The 21,638-nt window shown below is 42.6% G+C and overlaps 1 protein-coding gene across 6 annotated transcripts in view; it reads right to left on the bottom strand.

Moving 5' to 3' along the window:
• The window catches only part of LOC109425258 (neurexin 1), a 694,091-nt gene that overhangs the window by 520,334 nt on the left and 152,119 nt on the right, over positions 1–21,638 (bottom strand). For all 6 annotated transcript variants that reach the window (XM_062846520.1, XM_062846524.1, XM_062846523.1 and 3 more), the window contains exon 4: positions 9,552–9,696. In XM_062846520.1, the coding sequence (XP_062702504.1) occupies positions 9,552–9,696 (145 nt within the window). The remainder of the gene's footprint in view (positions 1–9,551; positions 9,697–21,638) is intronic.

The following is a 21,638-nucleotide window of genomic DNA, read 5'->3' as shown; positions in this document are numbered from 1 at the left end:
CGTAAGTAACGGTCTGCAGTTGGTACGAGGCTATGGGCTGGGACGCATCACTGCGCCATTTGATCTGCTGGAGGGGTTGGTCGTCGTCGTGGAGACGAACTTGCCGGTACATTTTCTCGATGTCACCATTCAGGGCGATGCGGTGGAAGCAGAACCGAATAACGAGAGCTAGCAGATCATCTTGTACGACCGGACCGACGAGGAGGGTGTCGTTGAGGGAGTGGCCCGATGTCGTTTTACATGAGGCGTCAAATACTACCCTCGTCTTCGTGGTGGTGCTCGACAATTTGAAGACGGGGTGATGCGGAAGGTAGCAGTGCGGAATAGTGTTGTCTACCGGTTCGTCGAGCCGCTTCATATGCCCAAGGCGCTCGTATTCCTCCATGAACTGGTGATAGGCGGATTTTACATTGGAGTCTCGTTCGAGGCGGCGTTCTAAACCGAGGAATCGGCGATCGGCAATGGATTCGGAATCTCCCAAAACGATCTCCGGATTGTCTGTTCTGGGAAGGCGGACGACGTATCGTCCCGCTGGATCTCTGGACGTGGTTGCAGCATAAAACTCCTCGCAAGCCTTCTCGGTCGTGGAGTGAACGGATTGTTTGGGAATTGTTTCGATCTCCCAAAAACGTTGGAGAGTGGAATCTAGCAGGGCATCAGTGCTAGACAGCTGACAGGCTACCGAATCCGTGGAATCTTGGGAAGTCGAACCACATAAAGTCCAACCGAAGCGCGTTTCGATGAGATACGGTAGGCCACGTCCTAGAGAAAGCTTCTTGCCAGTGTGCAGGTCCCAGTAGACTTCACCGCCGATGACGAGGTCGATTGTGTTCGGAACATGGAATTGCGGATCGGCTAACTCGACCTTTGGAAGCTTCCAAGACGAAAGCTTGACGTGGATGGTGGGCAAGTTGGTAGTAGGGTGGTCGATGACTAGGAATCGGAGCTGGGTGGAAAACGATCCGATTCGGGAACGGACGGTGGCGCTCACTGCTCGCTTTAACTTACAATGGGACTGGCCGATTCCGGCAACGGACACATCGGCCTCGGTTTGGGGGATAGCAAGCAGATTAGCCAGCTCCGACGAGATGAAATTCGACATCGACCCGGAATCCAACAGAGCTCTGGCCTCAAAGGATTTGCCATGAACATCGACGACGTGAAGAGCGACTGTCTGGAGGAGAACGGTACTGGCCTGGGATTGAACCGACATGCTTACTTGTTGGGAGGTGGAAGCCGGTCCTGGGGCTGAAGTGGATGGAACAGACAGCGCTTCGTGGGATTTCGACGTCACAGCTGGGGCGGACGAACTTTTACCAGGCTGGGTTGGATCGTGGAGCAATGTATGGTGCCGATCACGACAGGAACGGCAGGAGAACTTCGAGGTGCAACTTCTGGCTTGGTGACCGGTTCGGAAACAGTTCCAGCATAGCTTGCGCTGGGAAACCAGATCTCTTCTCTGGCTGACGGGCATTTTGGCGAACGATTGGCACTGGAACAGAAAATGCCGGTCGGAACAGGCGAAGCAGGATGGGGCATTCGGCTTGGCATCGGAAGCAACCACGTTGGCTGCAAATTTGGATGGAAACTGCCTTTTCGGAGGGGAAACAACGCCGGCCACCTTTGCTAGAACCGGCTGGGAACGCTGGGAGATGTCGGATGCCACGGACTTCAGGATCCGTACTCGCTGATACAGGAACTCGACAAGATCGTTGTATTTGACGTCTTCTTCTTGGCTGGTCTTTTCCTCCCACGCTCGTAGGGTTGATGGATCAAGCTTGTAGGACAATAGGTTGACTAGAGGAGTGTCCCAGTGCTGAACGGGTTCGTTCAGCTTGGCGAGAGCCTTCACATGCCGCTGAAACTCGTCTACAAGCTCCTGGAGGCTGTCGGCGGACTCCTTTTTGACCGCAGGGAGGTCGTAAATACTACGGAAAAGCTGCTTTTTAAGAAAACGTCGGTTATCATACCTTTTTAGTAGAGCGTCCCACACGGCAGCGTAGTTGTCGGCCTCGATGTCTACGCTCTCGAACGGCTTTCGTGCCTCGCCTTCGAGGGACTGGATCAGGTATTGCAGTTTCGCAACGGTGGGAATGTCTGCATTCGAGTGCACCATCGATGCGTAGGTGTCCCGAAAGGATAGCCACTTCGAGAAATCCCCGGAAAACTTGGGGAGATCTATCTGTGGCAGCCTAAGATGGAAGGTACCTGGTGCTTCTGGCTGATGAACCGTCGCGTTGAGCACAGTTTGGCTGAGGTCTACTGCTCGATTGGACAGCAGAAAACCTTTCGCCGCACAATAACGACCTTCAAAAACCACTCTTTCTGACAGATGTTCTTCAAGGCGCTCTGCCGTATCATGCTTCTCAATTTCACCTTGCACTTTTAGGAAGTCTCGGTACACTCTGTCCAGATTTTCGAGCCGTACCGGAATCTGGCAACTGTCACGATCTGCGTCGAAGTTCGTCACAAATTGTTCGACACTGTTACACGTCATGAGCAAGGCCTTTCGCACGATTCCCAAATCGGCCAGTTTCTTCTCCACTTTTTTGTCCGGCATTTTTGCACCGATCTAGAACGATCGCGGAACGAAAACGGTTTGCTCCTTCCCGACGCGGACGCAACGAATTTCTCCTTCCCGACGCGGACGAAACGATTTTGCTCCTTCCCGTCGCGGACGGATTACGCGGATAACGACACGGATCGGTGCAACACTGTCACTTGGTTCACTGCGGGTATCACCACCGCTGCCTTGCTGCCGAACAAGGACAATTTTACGCAATTTTGATTGCAACCGCACTTCAACTTTCTCCACTCTTCAAAAATGTTGGACCAGTCTAAGCCCAGCAGACTTTGCTTCTACCCAAGCCGCACTGACCCACAATGCCTTTCTAGGCGCCAATCCACACACTATTGTCCCCAACGGGGATCGTACAATTGCTAAGCAAAGCAATGGAGAGATGGCTATTCACTTTGCCCCAATCAATTGGAATCGGGCGCGCACAGAATTCCACACCGCACTTGGCGCAACCACAAGCCACGAATGGCGCAACTTCACGGCCTCTTTGCCGACTTTCGGAGTGGTCACTCTGACCAGAAAACTGCACTAAAGCCCCACACTGAACCTTCTGACCGGGGAGTCCTTCGATCCGGCTCGAAGGACCAAATGTACAAGCCAATTGGCTGTAAATGCTGGACCGAAGGTAATTTCTTCGCCGCAATAAAACGGCAATCACAAGGCCAGCAGTGTGTGGCTATTCGTGGGGGGGAATTTTCTTCTGCTATCTTCACTCTATTCTAGAGCACAGTTTAGCACTATCACAGCGCGGCGGTTATCGAATGTTTCGCGGAATCTGCTTTCCCACTTTGTAACTAAAGTCGCGGATAAGCACTACTTTCGGACTTGGAACGATAGAACTTCGATTTTGGTTTAACACGCACGCTGTATATTCACAACCATAAGGCTCGGTAGGTTGGATTGAACTAACTTTATTGTCTATTTACGAGACGGTCGATGGTATCGATCGCTCGGCTACCTACGTACGGGCAGTGGTCATCTGCCTTCTGCTCTCATCTCTCTCATATTGTATTAGGGTGATCAAACGTTGGAGGTTTAACAAATTCTGTTATGATATTAACATAGAGCTTCTACAAATTCCTTGAAGCGTCTCTCTGATTTTGTTTTCAGAAGTTTCTTCAAGTTTCTCTAGGAAAACTTTATGAGCTCCTCCGCGAGTTCTATCAGAAAAGAGAAATCCTTAATACATTTTTGGCAGCAGCAAGTAGCAAGTTCTCCTTCAGCAGTATCTCCCAGGCAATCGTTCATCACATATATTTAAGAATCTGATAGCAACTTCTTCCGAGAAATTCTGCAATTTTAGTCGGGGGATTTTTTATCGAAATTCAAACGAGGAATTTTCTAGCATTCTCTTCGATACGTGAAATTTTTTTGAAAACATCAAGTAAAAATTGTTGATAAATCTGGAGCTGCAAGGGCTGTTGGCAAGAACCCTGAAAGCTGGATTAGAATGGTTGATCAAATTGATATGAGTTTAATTTTCAGGGTTTTGCCTTTCTCGTACACTAAGTGTACTGGAAAGGCTATATGTTCACTCCAAAAACGACTTTTTAATAGAAGGCCCGGAGGGTCAAGTCACATATATCAATCAACTCAGCTCGACGAATTGAGGTGATGTCTGTGTGTGTGTATGTGTGTGTGTGTGTGTATGTGTGTATTTGTGTATGTGTACAAAAAAAACTCACATCACTTTTTGGCAGTAAACCTCAACCGATTTTGATGACCGACGGTTCATTCGACGCGGAATCTGGTCCCATTGTTTCCTATTGAAAATGGTTCGGATCGGTCCAGCCGTTCCGGAGTTATGGCCATTTACGTGTTCCGGACCAGTACCCTTGGAAGGGGCCATACATAGAAATGTAAAAAACACATACATGCGACACATCAAACTGCGTCATTTTGGATAACCTGATGAACAAATAGCAGGAAAACAGTCTCAGACCATATCTGAACCGGTAGTGTTCCGGAACCGGTTCCGGATGTCCCGCCGGAAGTGGCCAAATATAAAAGTGAACCAAATCCATGCATGCGACACATCAAATTGCGGCAATTTCGATAACCTGATGGACAGTTAGCAAGAAAACAGTCTCAGACCATATCTGAACCGGTTATGTTCCGGAACCGGTTTCGGATGTCCCACAGGAAGTGGCCAAATATAAAAGTGAACCAAACTCATGCATGCGACACATCAAACTGCGGCATTTTCGATAACCTGCTGAGCAGCTAGCAAGAAAACAGTTTCAGACCATATAGTAGTAGGGCCCATATAGCCGAGGCGGTAAACGCACGGGTATTCAGCATGACCATGCTGAGGGTGACGGGTTCGATTCCCGGTCGGTCCAGGATCTTTTCGTGAAGGAAATTTCCTTGACTTCCTTGAGCATAGAGTATCTTCGTGCCTGCCACACGATATACGCATGCAAAATGGTCATTGGCAGAGGAAGCTCTCAGTTAAAAACTATGGAAGTGCTCATTGAACACTAAGCTGAGAAGCAGGCTTTGTCCCAGTGAGGACGTTACGCCAAGAAGAGGAGAGGAGGACCATATCTGCACCGGTAGTGCTTCGGAACCGGTTCCGGGTGTTCCGCCGAAAGTGGCCGTATATAAAAGTTGACAATACTTTTGAATGCGGCTCATCAAATCACGGCTTTTTCGACAACTTGGTGACCGGTTATTGAGGAAGTAGGCTAAGACCACATTAGGGACTGTCAGTACTGCTGAAACTAGTTCCGGGTTTCCCTCCGAAAGCGGCTAAATATAAAATTGAACCAAACCCATGGCTTTTTTGATAACCTAATGAACTTTAGCAAGCAAATAGGCTCAGACTGTTTAAGAGACTATCGGTAGTGTTCCGCAACCTGTTCCGGGCCGGAAGTGACACCAAACCCATGCATGCGATAGCTCAAATCATGGCTTTTTAGGTAACATGTTGAACAGCTGCAAGAAAATAGACGCAAGCCATATCAGTGTGTTACGGAATCGATTACGGGTGTCCCACCAGAAATGGTCAAATGTAAAAGAGAACCAATACATGCGACATATTAATGACATATTCAGTAACAAGATAAACAATTAATCAATAAATAATCTCAGACCATATTTGGGAGAACCGATAGTGTTCCAGATCTGGTGACAAGACGAGTAACGCGTCGGAAGTGGTAAAATATAGAAGGGAACTAAACCATAGCGGCGTTTTTGATAATCTGATGAACGGTCAACAAGAAAATAGTCTCAGGCCACATGTAGAGCTTGTAATAATATTCCGGAATCGGTTGCGGGTGTTCCATCGGAAGTGATTTAATAGAAGTGAAACAAAATAACGCATGCGATACATAAAATCACGGCTTTTTCAAAAATTTGCCGAACGGTTAGCAAGAAAATAGCCTCAGAACATATTCAATTTCGGCTTTTCAGGTAACCCGATGAACAGTTGACAAAAACATAGTCTCAGACTATATTTGAGACAACCGGAATTGGTTGCAGGTGTCCCGCCGGAAATGGTGAAACGCAAAATTTAACAAAACCCATGCAAGCTGCACATCAAATAGCGGAATTATAAAGGTGAACAAAATAAGGACTGTTCAATTTATAAAACGGACAACTTTACAAGGCTATAAAAAAAAGACGCCTAGTTCAAATTTAACCACCCTTGCTTCGTTTTTCAGTACATCATCTATCATTATGGTAATCATTTTTGAATCGAATAAAAATAGTTTTATTTTATGGAAAATCGACCAGATGTAAAATGAGGTGAAATTTTTGATTGCTGAAAATTTAAAAAATATATGAAATTGCTGTTCACATATGGTATATCGTTTTTAATATCAGAAAACTAAGTGCCATGCTGCAGCAGCATGAGTAATAAACATTCTGACGAAATTTAAACTCAATTGGAAAATTAGTTGTTGAGATATCAAAGTCTCAAGTCAGATTCAATTTTTTCAATAAAATTCAATTGTTAAGCAAAAAGGGCATGAAAATATTAAATAAACAATTATTTTATGCATTCAGTCGAAAGTAGGAATAATGTGGTTTCAAATGCAGAAAACCGATTTTTAATAGCATTGCTGGTTTGGATACTGTGCGCCATTGCAGGTACAGTATTTAAAACAGTTTCGTTCTTTGAAGGTTCTTCCAAATAACAATGCAACCTTACACAAAATTTAGCATAACAATGATGTTGGAAATGAAAACTTTACATCTAAATATTATTAAATAAGGCGTACAATAGCATAGGACCAACTTTGTTGAAAATAAATAATAACAAGATTCGCTAGAGTCGAAAAACTGCATCAATGGAGCAAAAAGTATGCAGTTTTTTATTATGACCATCTTTATGGATTAAATTTTTGATGAAGAATGCAATTTAAAGTAAATTTTTCTTCTGTATCATTCAGAAAGCAATATTCTACTACTCTGGACAAATTTTCAGCCGAATCCGTTGTGCTTTTGCAACACAGGACTTAAATAAATATTTTTTAATAAATACTATGAAAACAAAGCAACTCACTATATCAAGCTGGAGGCCGCCTTGTGCATTATTACTGACCAACTATTGAGCTTTACCTTAAGAAGAATAGTATGAGATTGCAATACATTGAAAACTTCATGAAAATGTGCATGTTAAATATGTGGAAAGTTATGTCGAATTTTGAGAAATGGGTTTTTATTGATGTTTTACGGAAACCGCTTCAGTTACACAATAAAGAACATTTTACTCAATGTTATATTTTTTCTACATTTGAAAATAGCTATAGAAAGTTATGCAAAAAACTGATAATGTTTTATTGAAAAATAAAAAAGATATCGCACAAGCAAGTTGTCCGTTTTATAAATTGAACAGTCCTTAAAAGTCAAAGCGATAAATCAAATTGTGGCTTTTTTGATAGCATGTAAACGTTGGGTAAGATTATAAGATTATATATGCAAGAGAACAAAATCGTGACCAAAGCGATGTCATCAAATCACATCATTTCAGATTCCTGCGGTGTAAATGTTTAGTAGGATGGATCAACGTTTTTTGGGAAAAAAATAATTTAATCAACACCTTATACAGTTTTTCAATCTTCACTCTCCTTATGCTTCTAAAATTACTGCTCACAATTTGGGTGCGGCTGGTTGAGCCCTCACTTTTCTTATTGCGATTGAAATTTGAATGGAAATGAAATTCAAGAATTTAAATGCATTTCTCTCGAAGGAAGGTTAAATTTTACATGAATCATGTTACCAATGATAATTAAATATAGCCTAAAGTGTGCTGAAATAAACATTGGCGAAGAGCACAAAGTGATCTGTGATTGTGAATAAAGTTAACCTTCTTCATGCATTAGCTGACGCTCACCCCGCTGCCGTAGTGGATGGAATGGGGTCATAATGACCCCAATACACGACTAGGGTTAAGGTGGTCAAGCAGTCAACTGAGAGGTCTGATATTTTTCAGCTCTGTTTTGCTGTTGAACATAACATCGGAATATGTATCATCAATAAGTTTCGAAAATCGATGATAGCTTTGTTAAAATTGTTGCTTTTCTATATGAAGTGTTTTCAGGATTCAGGAAAATTTTGGCTAACGTCGACGAAAAGTTCATGAGTACATATTCGACGAGAAAGGCACTGTCACCACGGGTTACGTACAAAAGGCTGAAACACGAAAGGCTGAAATAACAAAAGGCTGAATTACGAAAGGCTGAATCACAAAAGGCTGAAAATGTCAAAAGGCTGAAATAACATAAGGCTGAAATAATGATTCGGCTAGTTTTCAAACGGCGAGCCTAAAGGCAACACTAACATCACAGACAAACAGACACAACACTCTAATTATTCAAATCGTACACTGATATAATGATATTTACGAAAATTTGCTAGTTGGCCGACCACTCAGCCCTAACACTTGCATTGGTTTTGCTTGAGTTTGACATTTGACGCACACTACCGCTCATTGGTTGATGGTTCACTGGACGAACATGCTTCCGTTACTATGTTCGAATTCGGAAAGCGTTAGGACTGTTTTTCCGCGCTAAAGTATGAATTATTGATCGCCTACATAACTTTGACAGTATTTCTCCAAAGAATAGCATATATTTAAAAGAAGGAAAAATCTCTGATCACATTGTTGGCAGCTGTAATGGCAACCAATCTCCATAACCGCATGACTCGAAAGAATAGCTCATGCTCAAAGAAGGACAAATCTCCGATTGAAATACCATCAGTCATTTTTTGTGTTAGTTGGTATGCATCATTAGCCTCTTCACTAAGCACATCCTATGACTAGGACTCATATATGTAGCTGATCTGGTTAGCAAACGGGTAGTCATGCTGAGGGTGACGGGTTCGATTCTCCCTCGGGCCAGAAACTTTTTGTAATGGAAAATTCCTTGACAACCGCGGGCATAAAGTATCTTCCTGCCTGTCACACGATATACAAATGCAAAGTGGTCATTGGCAGCCCAGTTAACCAGTGATCGCATAAGATGTTGCTCAGTATGTTAAAGAGAAGGCGATATACGTACATTTAACATGCGACTAAATGGAGGCATGTACGCATATGGCCTCCACTTTATCATCTTATGAAACATCCTATACGATTACTGGTTGTCTGGGAGGGAAGGTTCTCAATTAATAACTGTTGAAATGCGTATAGAAGCTGAAAGCAGGCTTTGTCTCAGTTTGGACCTTACCCCAGAGAAAAAAAAGAAGAAGAAGTACTATAACTCATTTCCTGCATTTTTGCTATTTCAGCCTTTTGTGCATTCAGCCTTTTGAAATTCAGCCTTATGTTACTTTCAGCCTTTCGTGTTCAGCCTTCTGTGCATTCAGCCTTTTGAAATTCAGCCTTATGTTAGCATCCCGTCACCACTAGGTGGATTAATCTGGTTTTTTTTTTGAAAAAGGGTAAAAATAAGGCCATTTTTGCTGCCATTGCTGAACTGCTATAAACAGTACGTATGATAGAGCCCTACCCAACCAAACTCACCTTAATGTCCCGGGGTTGGCGCATCTCCTGCCTCCTGGGGGAGACCCCCGGCTGGTCGGAGTACACCAGATTGCGTACCGAGCCGCGGAATCGTGGCTCGAAGATAACGCTCGGCAGTGCCAGCAGGGCCAGCTTGGAATTGTACCTGGAAGAGGGAAGAAAAAGAAAAAAAATCCAAACGTTATAAAGAGCATTGCTAATGGCAGCAGCTGGAGATGTTTTATGCAATGCGTTCGTTGGACCTGTGGAATTTGTTCACCGCGAGTGCCTTGGCCTCGGCGGGAGTCCCGGTGCTTTATGAAAATTTATTTTTATTAGTCGATGGTGTTGAGAAGTCGCGGCGTTCACGACAATACCCGATGGGAACAAGATAACAAAAAAAAGACATTTTCAAAACTATATACTAATCAACAGATATTGGATGAATTATAACATCCCAAGTAACACACTTGTTACAGAAGAATCACAGCGGTGCAGCTTTTTGTTGCACAGAAGTCATTGTGACTTACTTCTAGCATGTAAGTATTTATTTGTTTGAAGTAAGTCACAGTGACTTCTGCGCATCAAAAACCTGCGCTGCCGTGACTCTTCTGTGACAAGTGTGTTATTTGGGATACCTTGCGTATTCATACAAATAGTGGACTTTTATCCATACAAAATTCTCTACATTTGCATGGACCGTACGCTTTGGTCAGGCACCCCCTCCTCCCATCTGAGCCTACGTATGTAGTTTATGGACGAACCCATATCATGATAACCGATCACGTGTTGCAGTTATTTATGTGACAGTGATTCACTCCTGCTCGGGCAGCAAAAAGAAAACGCCACGGCGCCGTCTTAAGCATCGAAGGAATAAATTTTCCATGCCGAGAAACGGAAGTTTTGAGCGAGCAGAGACAAAAGGCCCCCGCTTTATGATGATAACGTCAAAGAATTTTCACAGCAGCACGAAAAGAATTCCGGTCGTGTGCCAGTCAGTCAGTGACAAGCACCTACTGGATAGTGGCAGCATGGCAGCATGGTTGACTCGATGTCATAAAGCATTTGTCATGGGAATCCCGGGGAATTTCGTTGTTTTTTTTGTCTGAAGTTCATTGGATCTGGTGTGGAAGGGGGTGGATGGAAATGGGAAATAAAATTTCCCCAAAGTGGGCGCACTTTGCTTGAACATAAATTGACTTGGCTTGATTTTTTTTGTGGAGCGACAAGTACGCGATGGCACGTGGTGTCAAATTTGATTACGAAAAATACATGCTGTCAGTCTGGAAATAACACCTACCTTCTAGCTCAGATGGAGAACGAAGCTTAGATGGAATACAGTCGAGTTTTCTATAACACGGTAACACTTCCCGGTTTTCCGGTGGTCTAACATCTAGTTAAAAGCTGTACCGCGCTAAGGACACACGGAAGTTCTACGAGAAGCTGTACCGCTCGCGCAGAGGCTTTCTGCCACAAGCCGACATGTGCCGATACAATCACGGGAATCTTCTCACTAGTGAGCGTAAGGTGGTCGAAAGGAGGCGGCAGCATCACGATGAACACCTCAATGGCGACGTTACAAGCACCGAAGGTGGTGTGGTAACAGATCTATGAGTACGTGCGCAGGATGAAAGAATTCTTGCCAGTAACCTCCAAGAGATTGAGGAGTTTGGCCGGTTCAAAAACAACAAGCCGCTGGAGCAGATCTACTACCAAGCGAGCTGATGAAAAACGGTGGAGAAGCGCTGATGAGAGCACTACACTGGGTGTTATCACCAAGATTTGGGAGGAGGAAGTATTACCAGAGGAATGGATGAAAAGTATCGTGTGTCCCATCTACAAAAAGGGCGACAAGTTGGATTGCGGGAACTACCGCGTGATCACACTACTGAGCGCTGCCTACAAGATACTCTCTCAAATTTTAAGCCGCCGTCTATCACCGATTGCAAGAGAGTTCGTGGGGCAATATCAGGCTGGATTCATGGGTGAACGCGCTACAACGGACCAGATGTTCGCCATCCGCCAGGTGTTGCAGAAATGCCGCGAATACAACGTGCCCACATATCACTTGTTCATCGATTTCAAATCTGCGTACATATGACACAATCGATCGAAACCAGCTATGGCAGATAATGGACGAATACGGATTCCCGGATAAACTTATACAATTGCTCAAGGTGACGATGGATCGAGTATGTTGCGTAGTTCGAGTATGAGGGACATTCTCGAGTACCTTCGAATCTCGCAGAGGGCTACGACAAGGTGATGGACTGTCGTGCTTGCTGTTCAACATTGCATTAGAGGGTGTAATAAGGAGAGCGGGGATAAACACGAGTGGAACGATTTTCACGAAGTCCCACAGAAACAAAATCTGAACATTAATCGTCATGTGAACTAAAACCTAACGGAAACAATGATCATGTAATGAAAAATTTAATGTATTTTTCTATCAACTTCAATGCACATGTATGGCAAAATGACCATCGTTCAATATTCCATAATGTTTAACTCGATATTAATGAGACAATGTTATTTCGTGTCTATAACCTCTGGAATTTGTGGGGCGACATGACATTTCAACGAAGAAACTGCGAACATTACATGTCCATAATGTAAAGATGCGCACGCCCAGCTGTTTTGCCTGACAAGCGAATCAAAACAAACATGGCCACCATGTTCGACGGGATTGCTGGCAGGAAAGTGAAATATTTGCAACATTTTCAAGTATTTAATGCCTTTCGGTAAGTTTTTGTGTAATTATGTTGCTATGGTGATTAATATCAATGGATTTCAATGCTGTTCCAGGTAAGCGAAAGTGAAATCCAACGGAAAAGATAGTAATATCAGCGGCAACGGAGGTGCGGCGGGATCCGGAAAGATGACCGGCTGTGAATTAGCATCTCTTTGAAATACAGTGATTTATTATCAGCTTGAGGTGAAATTGTGTGAAATAAATGTGATAAGGAAACAACATCAATAATTACTGTTTTAATCTCGGAAAGAGGAAAGCGTTTGAATAGAACCGAAGCCATTTTTAGGGGTTCATGTTTACATGAGAATGAAGTTTACATGAGCAAGCTTTACTCAAGAAATGAAAAATAAAACGTCATGTAATGTTCCGTTACATATCACGCTCCAATTATGTGCATGATATATAATGTAAATCTACATAATTTGTTCGAACTGTGCCGTTCAGCTGCTTGGTTTCGCTAATGATATTGATATTATTGCTCGTAAATTTGAGACAATGGCGGAAACGTACATCCGACTAAAGAAGGAATCCAGGCGAATCGGATTAGTCATTAATGTGTCGAAGACAAAGTACACGATGGCAAAGGGCTCCAGGGAGGAACCACCGCGCCCGCCACCCCGAATTTCTATCGAAGGTGAAATCGAGGAGAGTTCGTGCACTTGGGCTCACTGGCGATCGTCGACAAAGATACCAACAGAGGCGCATTGTGGCAGGAAATTGAGCTTACTTTGGACTCCGTAGAACTCTACGATCGAACAAAGTTCGCCATCACACGAAGTTTACTGTCTACGAAACGCTGATTAGACCGGTAGTCCTCTATGGGCACGAAGCATGGACCCTACGTGCAGAGGACCAACACGCCCTTGAAATTTACGAACGGAAGGTTTTGCGTACCATCTGTTGGCACAGCCCCGTACCACCTTTCGACAGCGCAACCATCGCGCAACATGCGATCCACACCGGACGAGACCACCCCGGTGATAGATCAACCATGAACAAAGCATAGCTGTCAGTGAGTATGTTAGGCGAGAGAGTGAGAAAGGTAAATATAAACGTAAACACTAGAAGGAAGAAAAATTACAAAATGGTAAAAACATTTGTAGCAAAGTGTAGTAATTGAATTCGAGCTCCTAGAATTTTGTAATTAGCTGGGTGATTAGCAAACGTAGAAATCGTAGTGTTTTTTCTTGCGAAATAAAATAGTGTCTTCGTGGTTGGAAACACATTTTCAGGTAAGGGCGATGTAGATAAGCAAAAGATTTGAAATTAAGAGTGTTCCGTTTAAACAGTTGGAAATACACGAAAGCCCATTTGACCAGAGTGCGAGCCGCCATACCTGTAGGAAAAGCAGGATAATTGGAGAAAACTATTAAATGTGAGTAGATAGTAGAAATAGCGTAAAAGAACAATAATTAATGTACACATTTGTCTATTTTCTTCATAATATTGAATCAATAAAATTAGTTTCAAGCTGTTGCAAAAGTTTACTTGCCTGCTTTGAGAATTCGCTTTTCTCATTAGGGTGGTCCAAAAAGGAACACCATCTACGACGGAGTGCAGATGAAAAACCACGAGCTGCAACAGCTGCTGAGAGAATCAAGTTTCGTCCATACAGCGAAAATCGGGAGGCTACGGTGGGCGGGTCACGTCATCAGGATGTCGGACAGCAACCCGACTAAAATGGTTCTCGAGAGTCATCCGACCGGTACAAGAAGACGTAGAGCGCAGCGAGCTAGGTGGGTCGACCAAGAGGAGGACGATCTGCGCAGAGTGCGGAACTGGAGACAAACAGCCATGGACCGAGTGGAATGGAGACGACTACTATGTACAGCAGAGGCCACCCCGGCCTTAGCCTGATTGGTAAGGTAAAAAATGATCACATAACAGAGTCTACGGTACTCAAAAAACCTCAAAGCACCCAGAAAATTAATGGTACATGAATTGGGTGATCTAGGTCATCCAAACTACTCCGAAATTCATTTTCTTAAGATCTTAAATCAACCATCATTTGGTTCACTCTGTTTAAGAGATTTAGTCTCGTTGATGTCCGTTATACCTCGCAATGCTACGAGTAATTCGATATTGTGGTAGTTGGACATTTCGTGAAATACAAATGGCCTCCAATACATTTTGAAGTTTGGGTTACAATATCTATATACTGTATCATGCTCTTATTGTGAAAAATATTCGTAGACTGTAGTCTATACTGCTGATGGAGCCACAGTGCACAACTATAATGCTTTTGCTACGTTCATGGGATATTCCAGGCTTTGCAAACTAGTCTAGAATTAGGGTCTTCAAGATCTACACTTGTTTCTCATCACTCTATCGACATAATTCATTCACGAATGTGTCTGTTGCACCTCATAATATTACGAGTATCTGTATGTGTTGCTAGTTGGGTGTCCAGTGGCATAAAAATAGATTTTTAAGTATGGGTTGCAATATCTGTAAATATTTGGATATTTTTATTCTATCGACTGCACGCGAAATATAATATACGCTACTCTTAGAGCCTCTGAGTGCAATTCTGATAACTTAGCAATATTCACTTGGTGATCTATGTCATCCAAACTATTCTGGATTTAAGATCTCCAAGCTCTACTCTTGTATCTCTTTACTTTATCGGTGTGAATCCATCACGATTATTTCTGTTGTATCTCATTTGGTTACGAGAATTATTCGTGGATTGATTTTTGCAGGAGTTCCTAGATTAATAAATTATAGAAGAATCTCTTTGTGTTTTTATTTATGAGTCCACTAGCATACCAATGATCTTTGAAGTATGGATCGTAGAATCTGTATGTCTCAGCGCATTTTCATTGTAGCGAATACTAGCCCAATTTAATTGTGGGATTGTGGGGGACATGAAGCAAAACAAAGATGAAATCAAGTATGCGTGAGGGTGGGGTGGAGACACTGTCAATGAAAGAAAGCTTTTCAAATATTAGTAGCCTTTGGTTTTTCAATTCACTGATATCACAAATGGTATATTTTGAGATGTTGAGTTGCTCCAGGAAATCCTCCAGAAATTCCTCCAGGAATTATTCAAGGAATTCCTCCAAGAAATCTTGTAGGCAATCTCCCAGAAATTTCTCCAGGTTATTCTTCAAAAACTCCTCCAGCAATTACTCCTGGGATTACTCCAGGCATGCTTCCGCGAATTACTTCAGGGATTTCTCCAGGAATTCCTCCAGAAATTTCTCAAGTAATTCTTCTATAATTTATTAATCTAGGAACTCCTGCAAAAATCAATCCACGAATATCCGCAGACATTCTTTTAGAAATTCCTCTATGAGTTCATTTCAGAAATCTTGAAGAAAGTTTTCCAAAAATATCCCTTAAAGAATTCTTCCAAGAATTTCTCCAAGGAAATTCTCAAAGAATTCCTCCAGAAATTTCTACAAAAATTCCTCTATGAAATACTCCACAACTACCTCTAGAAAATTATCCGGGAATGTCTCAAGGATTTGTCCAGAAATTACTCTAGGGTTCTCCAGGATTTTTTTTTCCGAAAATGCTTTAAGGAATTGCTTCAGGTATTACTCCAGAAATAACTTCATAAAGTCCTTAAGGAATTCCTACAGGAATTCCTCCACATTTTTTTTTCAAAATTGTTCCAGGGATTCCTGCTAAAACTCCTATTGGAATTGCTCCGCGAATACCTCCAGGGATATGTTCATAATTTTCTCAAGAAATTTCTCTGCAAAATCCTCCAAAAATTTCTTTAGCAATTCCTCCATAAATTATTATTGGTATTCCTCCAGGAATGTCTCCATGCATTCCTCCAGATATTCCGACAAAAAATCTGCAGGAATTCCTCAAAGACTTCTGCCAAATTTGTTTTCAAGAATTCCTAAAAGAATTCATACAGGAGTTTCTCCAGGAACTCCTCCCAAGAATTTCTCCAGGAATGTAAAAAAATCCTCAAGGATCCACCGGGAAATCCTCTAGAAACGATTCCTGGCATTACTCCAAAAATTCCTTAGTTGGGATACGTCCGAAAAAATCACAAACTAGTGTTTTCGATTCCCCCAAAAGACTGCAAAGCCAACATTCCGGAGCAAATCCAAAAATTCCTTCGGGAATTAATTAAAAGTTTATAAATTTATCTAGGAAATCCTCAAATATAACTCCAGGAATTACTCCAAGAATTTATCTCGGGATTTCTCCAGTGATTCCTCCAGGTATTTTTTCGTTTTTTTTTCAATAAAATTCTCCAGGAAATCCTTTAAAAAAATCCCTCCAATAACTTGGCCAAGGGTTACTTTATTAATTCTAGGAAGACATCCGCCGAGAATTCCTCCAACAGTCCCTTCCAGAATTTCCTTCCAATTGTTTCTACAGCCAAGACTTCTTTCAAGACTCCCACCTAGAATCTTTCTAGGGATATCTCCAGGAATTCCATGAAAAATTCTTCAGAAATTTCTCCAAGAATTCCAACCTGAATACTTCCAGGAATTTATTCAAGAATGTCTTGAAGAATTCTCTGGAGGAAATCCTGGAGGAATTCCTGGAGTACTTTCTGCAAGAATTTGTGTAGGAACTTTCGAAGTATTCCCTGGAGGAATTCCCGAAGTACTTACTGGAGGAATTTCTGGAACTTAACCTGGAAGAATTCTTGGAGAAATCGCCTTAAGGAATTCCTGGAGAAATTCCTGGAGGAATTCCTCTAAGAAAGATTGATGGAATTTCTGGAAACATTTCTGGAGGATTTCGTAGGGAAATTTATTGAGGAGTTCTGGAGGAATCCCTGGAGGAATTTCTAAAGAATTTCTTGGAATTGTTACGAGAAGAATTTATGGAGGGATCTTTGAGGGAATTAGTTGAGGAACTCCTGAACGAGTTCCATGAAGAATTTCAAGCAGAGACCTTGGAGAATCTCTTGATGAATTTCTTGAAAAGTCTCTGGAGGAATTTTTGATTGAATTTGTAATTAAATTCCTAAAGGATTTTCTGGTTGTATCTATTGCAAAATTCTTGGAGGAATCTTTATAGGAATCGCTGGAGTAATTCCTCAAGGAATCACTGAAGGATTCCCTGGAGGAATTACTGGAGAAAACTTTGAAGCAAATCAGGGATGAATTCTTGCAGTAATTCCTGGAAGAATCCCCTTAGGAATTGCTGGACAAATTCCTGTAGGATTTCCTGGCGGAATTCTGGGATGAATACCTGTAGGTTTTCACGGAAAAATCCCTGGAGAAATTCCTGGATGAATCCTTGGATGAATTCTTGGTTGAATCTTGGAAGAATCTCTGGAGGCATCCTTGGAAGAATTCGTAGTGGAATTCCTTGGACAATTCCTGAAGAAATTCCAAAATGAATCCCTTGAGTAATTTAAGGAGCAATCCCTATGAGGAATTCCTGAAAGAACCTCTGTAGAAATTGCTGCAGGAATTCCGGGAAGAATTTTTGAAGGACACCGTGGAGGTATTTCTGAATTTATGATGAATTCCTAGAATTAGAAGTTATTCCTGAAGAAAGTCCTGGAGGTATTACTGGAGGAATTTCTGGAAAAAATCCTGAAGGAATCCCAGGAGAAAGTTGTGCAGGAACTCTTGAGAAAATGACCTGAAGGAGTTTTCAGGAAAATCCTGGAAAAACACCCAGGGAAATCTTGAAGAGAAGCATACATTATTGCTGGAGATGAACTCATGGAGTAAGAAAAAATAAACTAACATTTCTACATCCTTTCATCTGAATTACCCGCTTCAGTTGGCGCTCAACGAATTGGGTGCTTTTGTGACACAAACATCCCTTCCCAGAAAAGCATCCTCATCAAGCTCTGACTGACTGTGTGAGATTCATACACGAGCAATAACCGCCAGCTCAACGAAAATATAAATAACTTATAAAAATCCATAAGAACCAACTCGGATGCTGAGCGCGTCGTGGTTGGGCGCCCCGGAAAAAGGTATTCCGTAACCGTTGAAGTGTTTCCAACATGATTCATCGATTTTGGAAAGGTGACTTAAACTATAGTCCTTCGCTTCCGATCGACGCACGGTGGGTAATGGATGGAAAGGATCGTTTTTAAAAGAGAGGATTTATTTCCGACGGTGATTTGTTGGATTTGATTAACATCGGATCACGTTGTTGGGTAGCACTTTCTTTTACAACGAACGCCGGCCGGCCGACCGGTAATGGATTAGAACGGATTATTTTTCGGATCGTTTTTCTTTCGCCTTTGGAAAATTATTTTCTCAGAGCTGAGGTGTATCACAGCAGTGTTGGACGCCACCCAAAAAACACAGCCGAGAACCGAGTGGCGTGAGAATTTTCCGTTTTGGTACACCTCTCGGCGCTGCGCTGCTAATAGCCCAACGACGACGGTCCTATTGAGATAAGGATCGCCACCGCCGTGGAGCACTTCCGAAAGGTCAGATTGCTTTCGAGAATTTCGGAATGAAATCATTAGACGGCTTATTGGTTCCCTTCAATTTCGTAGATGGTGAAAATAGAACCTGCCCGTTTGAAAAAGAGCTAGCACCCACCCTCGAGAGAGTGTATTTGTTCGGGCCGGGGCTCTGCATGGCTAATTAGCGATTGCTGCGAGTGCCAGAGGATAAACGGGTCATATTTATGTAGGGTTCAATTCTGGGTGGCGTGGTTGCAGCCTATTTTTACGCCCCAATGTGTCGGCCCTGACCTCGGAATCACGTCCCGGGTTGGGTCGCACGTTTATTGATTTTTTAAATAATCGGAGCGGTAATAAATCTGATGAATTTTGCGATGGTATCAAAGATAATTCAACAACTAGCTAATCATTCATAGTGCAGATGGAAAGTGGGACTTGGAGAAAGCGAAAGAACCACAAGCTGCATCAGCTGCTAAGAGAACCAGCCATCGCGATGCATCGTCCAGGACCGCGAAAATCGGGAAACTACGGTGGGCGGGTCACGTCATCGGGATGTCGGATAGCAACCGCGATAGGTACAGTAGTGCTCCAGGAAAGCTTTGGAATTCATCGTTACTTGGAAGTGCTTCAGATTCCTCCTCCTTTCGTTGCATATACCCTGGATCCATAGGGAATGGCCGACGGCTTGGCAGAATTCAATCAAAGTTCTCGGTCAGCTGCGAGATACAGGCGACTTACCAGGTAGAATTCGCCGTTGCATGCCCAGAAAAAGCTTGAAATCTCCAAGCTGGGATTTTTTGTACTTGGTTTGGGTGGACCAAATTTTGGCCATCTCAGAATACGTGCAATATGCCTGTAAAAAAGCAAGCACGGCGACAATATGGCATTGTCCAAGATAATGTCGAATAGCTCGACAATAGTCTCCAGTAAGCGTAAGCTGATCGCGGCAGTAGCGGTCTCCATACTACGGTATTACCACATAACATAAGTGGAACTCCATGGTCAGAGCGAAGGAAAAAGTTGTATCCTTTTCCAGCACGCGAAACTGTTATATCTTTCATAAAAGGCGTCGAACTGTCACTTATTTTGGTAAACAAAAAACATCTGATCCAACCAGTATTCCAGTTTTGGCAAAGAATACAGGAAAGAAGATTGGCATCTGAGATATGCGCAAAACTAGCTGCTGGAAATCCACTTATTCATGTTGTTATAAATTCATGGAAATCTTCGAAATAAAATATCCACGCTTCACATATCGATCTCCCTTTATATTTAAAGCCATAAAACGTACTTTCGACTTGAGTTTACAAAGTTTTATTACAATTTATGCTCTGTTTTAGATTTCCACGTGCTGCCAGTCTAGATCTATGAGGTCTTTGTTTTACTTCACAGCAATGAAAAATGGTATACATGCTGAAAAATAGTATGGCAATAATGTTATAATGCGTTTGACATTTCGGTGCCCTGTATACCAGCGTACGAACTCGGAAAGGCATCAACTTTTTGAGCCAGAGTTCCACTTATGTTATGTGGTATTACGCTGCTGCGTGGTCGAGTGTGCTAGTGGTCAATCGAAACGTGAAGCGACTCCACAGTACCCACATGATGTACCTTACGGCAGTGTTGCGAATACTCACTTGCAAGAGTGATACTCACTTGCTTCTATCTCAGTCCAGAAGCATGCTATCAAAAAATGATGTTAGAAGGGCTTTTAGATTGTTGTTTAATCTAAAAGTTTGCTGAATAAAGTAAAGGTCGCAGACGCATACCAAAGTTGTGAGAGAGCTGTGAGTACGAGGTGAGCAAAATTCGTGTAATTTATACTCACCTTGTACTCACAGCTCTCTCACGGTTTTGGCATGCGTCTGCGACCTTTACTTTATTCGGCAAACTTTTAGATTAAACTACAATCTAAAACCCCTTCAAACATCATTTTTTGATAGCATGCTTCTGGACTGAGATAGAAGCAAGTGAGTATAATTTTTTGCTAGTGAGTATTCGCAACACTGCCTTACGGTGGTCAGCGCATACCGCATGGTCTCAAAGGACGCCGTATGCGTGCTCGCGTGCATGATGCACATAGCATAATGTTGAAGTGGCAGAGGGAATATACGAGAGGCGAACTTTCATTTGACACATTTTCTGTCAGGCCATGAGTGGTTTAGGTGCCGGCCAGAGTGGACGCGCAACGCGACGTGGCGCGGATATTTTCACGCAAAGGAATAGCAATCAATAATAAGGACCTGTCAAATCGTATAAGAAATCCGCGTCGCGTCGGGTGACGCGTTCACTCTGGCCGTACCCTTAGGTTGTATCTGCACCGATTCGGACATGTAGGCTCCCCAGCATGTCCGGAATGCGCAGTGCTCGGATCAAAACCGTTTCTGCAAATCTACCTTGTCAGGGAGATCAAAACTGTAAATATTTATAAACAATTTTTGATGTTGAATTCATGACTTCAAACTGATAATTTACGTATGTTCCTCGCATAACTTACATTTTAGTTTGTGTTCCCTTTTTGCTTTCCTCTTCCGTCCTCATTGCTTCAATGTCACTTAACTTCTATCGAATCAAATTGAATTTTTCCCAGTTACATTTTGATTTACGTGTTTACAATTTTGTGTGTACTTACAGTATTATTCAGCGCGATACCTAGTAGCGATCTTGGTAGCGATGCTTTGCGCCTACGCTGCTGAGTCGATCTTATAAAAACCTCATTTATTTTCACATTGTTTTATGTGTTACCCGTACGGTGCAACTGTAAATCCTCCTTTCGCATGTCGGTACAAGCACGTCACACCCTCACTGTAAACCTGAACACCTAATTGAATTAAACGTTATTTTATTTGCCTTCTATGATATGCATGCTCCGACTTACTTCCTCGTGTATGGTTAATACCATCAATCTTTCACTTCTATATCGATTACGGAATTTCTCGTCCACTCACCACGATCCACTCTAAACCGACTTAGCCAATTTTATTTTCTTTATCGTATT

The sequence above is a fragment of the Aedes albopictus genome, chromosome 1 (assembly GCF_035046485.1).
Source record: "Aedes albopictus strain Foshan chromosome 1, AalbF5, whole genome shotgun sequence".
In the NCBI taxonomy this organism is placed as follows: Eukaryota; Metazoa; Arthropoda; class Insecta; order Diptera; family Culicidae; genus Aedes; species Aedes albopictus.
Note: the sequence above shows the minus strand (reverse complement) of the source record. Positions and strands in the feature narration are given on the sequence as shown.